Below are 10200 nucleotides of genomic sequence, written 5' to 3'. Positions count from 1 at the left end.
TTTGTTGCAATGTCATTTTTCTCTTTTTTCAAATGTTCGCTTTTTTCCTTGTGCTTAAAACTCAATTAAAAAATTGTTTACATGGAGGACTTCATTGTGTGATTTGTTGCAATGTTACTTTTTTGGTTGCTTGTGAGTAGGTTTTTAAATGCATTTCGGATTTGTGCAATGTTTTCTGCTGTGCTTAACTCATTTAAAAAAAAAATGCTGCGCGAGCACGGGCAGCTGACAGGGAAGGGATGGGAGGGGGATAGGGGTAAGTGATGTGTGTGTGTGTGCGCGCTACAGAGAGAGAGAGCGCCGTGAGCCAGGCTGCTCCAGTAGCTGAGGTAGGGAGGGAGGGATGGGCTTTGGTGGTGTGTGTGCTACAGAGAGAGAAAGAGAAGAGCGCGAGCGAGCCAGCTCGTGTAGCTGATCAGGGAGACTGGGTGTTTTGTGTCAGTGTTATTCAATGTTTTTAAATTAGTTTACTATTACACTGTGCATTCTATGGTGTAATTAACTAAATTTGTGCTTAATCTTAACACATTTTTACATATTTACATACAGTTTGTACGGTCTGGAACAGATTAATTGTATTTGCATACAATTCTATGGGGGAAACTGCTTCGGTTCACGACCAACTCGGTTTACGACCAAAGTTCTGGAACGAATTATGGTCATGAACCGAGGTTCCACTGTTATATATATATATATATATATATATATATATATATATATATATATATATATTGTCACACACGCGCATGGGAGGCAGCTAAAGGGCTTGAGTGAAGGCAGTTCGGAGGCATGCCGGGTGTGGCAGAGTGCACTGACTCTTTTCTCCCTTGCCTGTAGACCATCCCGGGGATTTCAACTGGCTCTCCTGACATCACTTCGGGACTGAGCCAATGGAAGTCGGCCACACCAGCTCCAGTCCCTCTGATGTCACCTCCGGCTACAAACCAATGGTGGAAGACCACGTGCCAGATCCATATGACCTCACTTCCTGTCTTCCCCTTTAAAACCTGCCCCTTTTCCTTTGTTTCCTTAGTCTTGTTTTGGACTCGGTTGTATGCACTTCAGTGCTTTGTGTTTGAGAAGAAAAACGACTTTTGCAGCCAGGATACCACAATATACGGGTGGCTGCCCCAACTCTTTATCTGTCCATGTCTCGTTCTTGTGACATATATATATATATATATATATATATATATATATATATATATATATATATATATATATATATATATATACACACATAGAGCAAAATACCCACGCTTCGCAGCGGCGAAGTACTGCCTTAAAATTTTTATTAAGAAGAAAATTAAACCTTTTTAAACTGAGGGAAAATATGCCAATAATTATTTGTTAAGGATCTCTTTGTATACCATGTTGTCAGTTCGCCCTCCGGTTGTAACATGACCAAGCTGTGCGCCGAGCTTACTCTTGAGCATGTAACTTACAGTTGGCCATGTGAACAGTAATCTTGTCTTAAATCTCACAGTTTGGATTGCTGCTGTCATAATCGGTGTGAGTTTCATGGTTTATTTCAAATACGACAGTATTTGTAGGACTTGTGTTGAAGAGACATTCCGCATCTGTCAAGCGTTGTAAGTATACAACCGGTTTCATTAATAACTTCACATCCAACTTTTGAGAGTTTAAACATTCATAAACATCAAAGTGTCCACTACTGGAATCGTCACCTGTCAATCTAAGATGTTTAAGAGGCATTGGCGGTTTCGAAAGGTGTAAAATATTTGCCCATTTCGGTACACTTGAAAGCGACAACCAAACAATTCAGCGGCAGCCATCAACTCACATGCAGAACCATAGGTGAAGGGCTTAGTGCTCCTGTGTAGTATAATTATCTCCTGTACCGTCATCAGTCCACACCTTGAACTTGTCCCAGTCATTCAATACATAAGACAGAATCTTCCTCAGGATATCAAGAGTGAGCCTGATATGGCCGTGCAATATGTAACAAAGAGAATTGAAAAGGTAGGTGCCATCTCCGGGCATGGAAACCACTCGGTAAGTGACAGTTCTTTGATTTATAGTGATCATCTTGATAGACATGGTAATGGGGGTTGGAACGATAAAGGAAATGGGTACCTGAGCAATGTAAAGTAAGTCTAAAATACCTACACAATAACTATAATTGTAATAAACAAACAATAAAACAGCGGAGAAGCCGTGGATTAAACAAAAAGGCTGTAGTTATCAGTAGGGAGATGTGAATCCTGTGGCGAAGCAAGGAAGGGAATGTAGAGACGGAGCGACGTGGACTGCCTTATATAGGCACGCAGCCAACAACATGGGAGGCGTTGGGATGGGGGACCCAACGCCACCTCACACGGTGACGAGGTGCAGGCTATGGACCTATATATGTACGTAAGTAGGATTCAGTTAGCGTTGTTAAACCGCGTACCAAATTTCTTGAAGATGGGCCCATAAGTAACAAAGACTGTTGAAAAGTTCAATATGGCGGCTGACAGTGGCATCATACCACTGAAACAAGTACGTACATTGGTTTTGGTTAGTTCAGGGAAGCCACCTACCAAATTTCGAGAAGATGGGGCCGTAAATAAGAAAGTTCAACATGGCGGACGTTGTTGACCGTTATGACCGTTACGCGTAGAATTTCGAAATGAAACCTGCTTAACTTTTGTAAGTAAGCTGTAAGGAACGAGCCTGCCAAAGTTCAGCCTTCTACCTACACGGGAAGTTGGAGAATTAGTGACGATGGAAAGTTCAACATGGCAGCCGACAGTGGCATCATATCACAGAAATAAGTACAAAATTTCAGCCTTCTACCTACACGGGAAGTTGGAGAATTAGTGACGGTGGAAAGTTCAATATGGCGGTTGACAGTGGCGTCATACCACCGAAATAAGTATGTACATTGGTTTTGATTAGCGCAAGGAAGCCGCCTACCAAATTTTGTGAAGATGGGGCCATGAATAAGAAAGTTCAATATGGCGGACGTTGTTGACCGTTATGACCATTACACATAGAATTTCGAAATAAAACCTGCTTAACTTTTGTAAGTAAGCTGTAAGGAATAAGCCTGCCAAATTTCAGCTTTCTACCTACATGGGAAGTTGGAGAATTAGTGATGAGTCAGTCAGTGAGGGCTTTGCCTTTTATTATTATATATATATACTAGCAGAATACCCGCGCTTCGCAGCGGAGAAGTAGTGTGTTAAAGAAGTTATGAAAAAGAAAAGCAAACATTTTAAAAATAACGTAAGATGATTGTTAATGTAATTGTTTTGTCATTGATATGAGTGTTGCTGGCATATATATATATATATATATATATATACAGTATATACACACACACACAGACACATATATAAACATATATATACATATAAACATATATATAAATACTGTATATACACACACACATATATATACATACTGTATATACAACATATACATATCTACATATATACTGTATATACACATATATATACAAATCTACATATATATATCTACATATATATATATATTAGGTGGGACTCGATTAAAAAATTAATCCAATTAATTAGAGGCTGTGTAAGAATTAATCTTGATTAATCGTATGTAATCGACACGTAAATTTGCCCCAAATCGCAAATGTTTTTTTTTTATTTAAAACGGTTTTAGTGGGCTTACAGAATCAAATAATAGACATGGACATGAATATTGTAAACTGAAGCTGTTTTAATTTCTGAAAAAAAGCTTTAAACTGCATTTGAATTCAAAACAGAAACAAAAATATCATCCCTGGTTAAAATTGGGCAGACTTAAAAATAAAGTGGTAGTTTAAGTACTTTAAGTACATTTTCAGAATAGTATTGTCTTTAAATAATAATAACCAAAATTTCACCATAAAGTGCAGTTTTTCTTCTTAAAAAATAAGTCAGAAACATAAAAGGTAATTTGACCAGCTTACTCTTTAAACTCTGAGTAACATTAGCCAAAATTATTTTGTACATTAGGCTAAAACAGTGTGATCATTGAACATTTTGTAATTAGATGTATTTAGAATTACTAACGGTCACGGAAGTCCAATGATCCCCAGTAAGAGCCACAAAGTCCGCTTTCTGTAATGCATCTAATTTTGCTTGCTTTTCAGTGTGCACAAAACCATGCTTTTATCAAGGCTTTCGGGAAGTCGAAATGATCAGTCGTAGGAACGCGCTTTATTCCGACTCTAACATTTTTGTAGCTGTGATGTGTGCATCAGTGTAATGGATGTACCAGGAAATCATGCATTGACAAAAGTTCCCGCTTGCTTGGAATTGAAAGTGTGATTAAATGCGTTATTTTTAGCGCGTTATGGAGTACATGCATCGAAGCTTCTCAGCTGTGCTTGTGCTAAGAAAGGGAAAATTTTAAAAATAACGTAACATGATTCTGCTAACCTAATATTTTTCATACGTCCCAAACCAAGGAGATCGAAGGTAAAATGAATCGGTAGTAGCGTACATAGTCAGTACATCCCTCTCGAATCGAACCTCGAATGTCGGCGTTAGAGGCGAAGACTCTACAATTAGCACAGCGTGTGGCTTGTCTATGCTAAAGTATGTATTGTAGATCGGGTATATATATACATTTATATATATACCCGTATCGCAGTGGAGAAGTAGAAGTTATGAAAAGAAAAGGGAACATTTTAAAAATAACGTAACATGATTGTCAATATACAGTAATTGTTTTGTGAGTGTTATTGAATGTTGCTGTCATCAAGGATTTGATTATCATTATTTCTTTCAATCAGGCTCGTATTTGTAGGATGTGTTCAAGTTACATTCCGTGTTTGTCAATCGCTGTAAAGATAAGAGGTTTCATTCATCGATTAGTTCCTTACTGCATCAATAAACAGCTCGTCTTCCTTTTATCTGTGATGTGACAAACTGCATGCACGGGTTTTTTTTACACTGTCTTCCTTTAGCAGGACATTCACTTTTTCCACCGTGTGCTTTGTTTCCGCAGTAGCTGCACTTATGAATATGATTCTATGTATAAGACGCTTCATATTTTTTTGCTGCCTTCTCAATTGTGTAATTCGGTTTTTGTTCAGCACTCTTTGGAACTGTTGCTTTTGTCTGCACTGCGCCAGTTCACGGAGCCGCTTGGTGTTCTTGCATCGAAGGTTCCCAGCTGTACTGGTGCCATCTCGTGTAATGTCAGCTAAGACCCGGCACTTAAAAGTTTCTCCCTCAGTTTCAATGAGTTTGTGCCAAACACCACCCTGACCATCTCATCTTCCTCTGCATAAGCACAGTCCTTCACACGTGAATATTTACCGGCAGTGTTTGTATTGGATTGCCGCTGATGGACGGCCTTATATGGGCAGGCACTAAATTACAAACGCTAGTGGTAGCCTATGAACTTAATTTAATATAAACTTACGGTTCACGCCGTGCTTTGTTTCCGCAGTAGCTGTACTTATGAATATGCTTGTATGCATCATTTGCTTCATAATGTTTTTCTGCCTTCTCAATTGTGAAATGGCGTTTTGTGCTGATCGCTGTTTGGAGTTCTTCCTTGTGCTCTACATACTTACGTAGGAGGCGTGATGATGTCACACGAAACTCCGCCCCGCAGCCATCTCCAACTCAAGACTCCATTACATTATATGGGGAAAAATAGCTTCCAGTTATGACCCTTATGCGTAGAATTTCGAAATGAAACCTGCCCAACTTTTGTAAGTAAGCTGTAAGGAATAAGCCTGCCAAATTTCAGCCTTTGTTAAAACGGATGACTCCCGCTCTTACATACAAGTCTGCGTGGATATTATGAACTATCGTATCTGTTCAAGTTCTATTTAAATTTTAAATAGAAGGAATTTTTATTTAGTCGACAGAAATATCTTTGGTAGGAATGTAAGTTAAATGTAGGCATCATTGCATAAATTTTTCTTCACCATACAAATGTAAAGAGTAAATTCGCCTTACATTCCAACCAAAGATATTTGTGTCGACTAAATAGAATTTGAAAAGATATATTTTTTCGAATGTGATCACGCAATTCAGATCGAGTTTATGTGCACCGACGCATCGAGCCCGTGTGCTATTGTGGTTTCGCCTGCGTGCCTCATTAAGTCACCCTCCCCTCGCTCTTACTTTTTTACCGTTCATCTAATGAATACACTGAGTATGGCTTTACCAAAACAATCATGGCGAATAAAGTATCCATTATTCATAAAGCTTCAATTGGTGATCTGTCTTTCTGCGTTAACCGCATATTTTTCATACATCTCAAACCACGGGGATGTGAGGGTAAAATGAATCAGGAAGCGCGCGTACATACTCAGTGCACCCCCTCTCGGGAGTCGAACCTCGGCGCTAGAGGCGAAGCCTCTACCATTGCGCCATGGCGTGTGGTTTGTCTATTTGAGAGTATGTACAGTAGATCGGGATATATATATATATATATATATATACATACCGCGCTTCGCAGCGGAGAAGTAGTGTGTTAAAGAAATTATAAAAATAAATAAAAGAAAAAAAAGGAAACATTTTAAAAATAATGTAACATGATTGTCAAGGTAATTGTTTTGTCACTGTTATCTGTTATGAGTGTTGCTGTCATCAAGGATTTGATTATCATTATTTCTTTCAATCAGGTTCGTATTTGTAGGATGTGTTGTGTTCAAGTTACATTCTGTGTTTGTCAATCGTTGTAAAGATAACAGGTTTCATTCATCGATTCGTTTCTTACTGTATCAATAAACAGCTCGTCTTCCTCTTTATCTGAGACGTGACACACTGCATGCACGGGTTTTTTTTTTACACTGTCTTCCTTTAGCGGGACATTGACTTTTCCACCGTGTGCTCTGTTTCCGCAGTAGCTGCACTTATGAATATGTTTGTATGTATCACACACTTCATATTTTTTTGCTGCCTTCTCAATTGTGTAATTCGGTTTTTGTTCAGCACTCTTTGGAACTGTTGCTTTTTGTCTGTGCACTGCGTCATTTCACGTGAGCCGCTCAGTGCACATGCATCGAAGGTTCACAGCTGTGCTGGTGCCATCTCGTGCGATGTTCACGGCTGTATTTAATGTTAGCTAAGACAGGGCACTTAAAAGTTTCTCTCGCAGTTTCGCCGAGTTTGTGCCAAACACCACCCTGACCATCTCATCTTCTTCTGCATAAGCACAGTCCTTCACCCGTGAATATTTAGCGGCAGTGTTTCTATTGGATTTCTGCTGACGGACGGCCTTATATGGGCAGGCACTAAATTACATGAGATTCCACCGTGTACTTTGTTTCCGCAGTAGCTGCACTTATGAATATGTTTGTATGTATCACACGCTTCATATTTTTTTGCTGCCTTCTCAATAATGTAATTCGGTTTTTGTTCAGCACTCTTTGGAACTGTTGCTTTTTGTCAGTGCACTGTGCCAGTTCACGTGAGCCGCTCGGTGTACATGCATCGAAGGTTCCCAGCTGTGCTGGTGCCATCTCGTGCGATGTCCACGGCTGTATTTAATGTTAGCTAAGACCCGGCACTTAAAAGTTTCTCTCGCAGTTTCGCTGAGTTTTTGCCAAACTCCACCCTGACCATCTCATCTTCCTTTGCATAAGCACAGTCCTTCACCCGTGAATATTTAGCGGCAGTGTTTCTATTGGATTGCCGCTGACAGACGGCCTCATATGGGCAGGCACTAAATTATGTGGGAGGCGTAACTCCGCCTCCCACGGGCATCGAGCAGAAGTCTATTATAGTATAAGGACGAAAAAATAGGTTCCAGTTATGACCATTACGCGTAGAATTTTGAAATTAAACCTGGCCAACTTTTGTAAGTAAGCTGTAAGGAATGAGCCTGCCAAATTTCAGCCTTCTACCTACACGGGAAGTTGGAGAATTAGTGATGAGTTAGTGAGTGAGTGAGTGAGTGAGTGAGTCAGTCAGTCAGTCAGGGCTTTGCCTTTTGTTAGTATAGATAGAATATAATATATCTAGCCAAAAATAGGCAAAAAAATGTATGCAAAATATCCAGGAAAGAGGTGATGAAAACAAAAACTCCACATTTTAAATATAATAAAATAAATATAATAAAAAAACCAAGAAGAATTGTTTGGGACTGGAAATAAAATTTTAGAGCTCAGAGCAATTTCACTGTTTTCTTTTTATTTTTCACTACCCCTTGACTGCTGCTTAGTTGGTGTTGCCATGCAAGATATGATGAATAAGGCTATAGGAAACAGAGCAAGGCCTAGAAAACAGTTTAGCTTGTTTACTTAGTAAACCATCTTACCTTTTCTGCTGCATTACATCATCTAGAATGTTCTGCTTGTCTTGCAGAAGCGTTGTGAGGTGTTTAATTTCCTTCTTAAGTGTATCAGCCATGTCAGCAAATTCTTCATCTTTCTTCAACAGATGATCCCCTATGTTTTTCAGCTTGGCTGACGCTTTATTTTTGTATACCTGTAGTGTCAATAAATAAACAGTAAATATTCAGTAATTACAAAAAAAAAAAAAAACATGTCAAATTTCTCCAGCTGTCCAACTACAATTCGAACACATTATGTCTTGAACAAAAACTTGCACATATGAAAAAAAACATAGAAAGAATATACTGCATATTGCTTGGATGGTTTAAAAAAGTATGTTGGATTATTCATTCATTGATTGTCTATACTTACATCTCCACTTTAAGATTGTCAGGTCACAAGGCTGAATGCAACTTTGGATGGAGTTCCAGCCCATTACAAGCATGGACACTCACACATATCTAGTTATTAAGTAAATGAATTCAATTTAATTATCGTAATTAATTTAATTATGTAGAATTTATAAACCACTTAAAACATATAAAACTTTGGAATGTGGAGGAAATGGAAGTAATAGCTTAGCTGAATGAAAAAAATGAATAATCCAGAAAAGAGACATGGCTAGAGACAGAGGTTGGGAGCATGCACTGATACAGTGCGTTGCCGCACCCACCACATGTTGAAAGATCTCAGGCTAGAATTCATTAAAACTATAGCTGTGAGACTGCAAAACTACCAATTGTATAGTACTGGAGCTATTGTGGAATATGTATATACTGTGTATATATATATATATATATATATATATATATATATTATCAAATTATAATAACCCCTTATACACTTCAGTGTTTTTGCCTTTATTGCACCTAAATTGCATACTCAAAAATAATCAGCTATCATTCATATGTAATAAAGGTTCTGTAAAGAATAGTGAGATCAAAGGAAAGCATTCATATGATTAAAAACCTTTGTTTATGCCAATATCAACTAAATAAAAATAAAAAATGTCCTTTAGAGATTGATTTTCAAAAAACTGGATTTTACACTAGAGCGCTAAGACGATTTATAATGCACAACCCGCCAATTAATTTTCTTTTATGTTCCAAGTTTAGATATCATGTCGATCACTGCAAAGTTATACTGTTTGGCAAAATTGTGACCCACTTTTTATAACATTGTGTCCCATTTTGAAAATATTGTGCCTAAACCTTCATATTCTGTATTATTTGCATTCTATAACTTTTATAGGCCTTCCTCAACTATGTGTTTTGTTTCTTTTTGAAGAAAATGACATTTCCCTAGTACAAACTTCAAGTCTTATTGCACATCAACCAAACAATCTCCAAGCATTCTCATTGAAGCTTGTGCATAAAAATATGTAAAGTTTAGCTGTGACATAAGCAATATGTTCTCTGCTTTTAACACATGTTTGTGACATGCGTTACAAGTGGTCAATTGTAGTTAATCATGTTTACATTATACAAAGTAGAATAGGTCCCAGTAAATATAAAATTCTTTTTCCACAAAATTTTGCTGTTTGCATGGATAAAAGTAAACAGTAAAATATTGTGAAGACGAATATTCTCCCTAAGCTTCTTTTCCTATTTCAAAACATCCCCATACACATTAACAAATCTTTAAGAAATAAGATTCAGTCATATCCTCATTTATTTGGAACTTGAAAACTCCATGCATTCAAAAGGCGACCACACAACCACCTAAATCAGAAGGTGGCATGGCTCTACCTAATTTTCAGCTTTATTATTGGTCAGCAAACATACAAGATATAAAAACCTGGGCATTGACACAAATAGACTAGTTTGGTCTGAAATAGAAATGAAATCCTGCAGCACTTTTTTATATTACTTGTAACCCATTTGTTCTTCATTCACTCAGAATATGGAACCAATGTAGGAAGCACTTTAAGTTAGAGAATATTT

The 10200-nt window shown here is 37.9% G+C and overlaps 1 protein-coding gene across 1 annotated transcript in view; it reads right to left on the bottom strand.

Moving 5' to 3' along the window:
* cep89 (centrosomal protein 89) overlaps nucleotides 1–10200 on the bottom strand; it is a 440613-nt gene that overhangs the window by 40237 nt on the left and 390176 nt on the right. The window contains exon 16 of the mRNA XM_039762400.1: nucleotides 8242–8411. Coding sequence (XP_039618334.1) covers nucleotides 8242–8411 — 170 coding nt within the window. The remainder of the gene's footprint in view (nucleotides 1–8241; nucleotides 8412–10200) is intronic.

This window comes from Polypterus senegalus, chromosome 9 (assembly GCF_016835505.1).
Source record: "Polypterus senegalus isolate Bchr_013 chromosome 9, ASM1683550v1, whole genome shotgun sequence".
NCBI classification, from domain to species: domain Eukaryota; kingdom Metazoa; phylum Chordata; class Cladistia; order Polypteriformes; family Polypteridae; genus Polypterus; species Polypterus senegalus.
The sequence above is the reverse complement of the archived record's forward strand: the minus strand, read 5'-3'. Positions and strand labels throughout refer to the sequence as shown.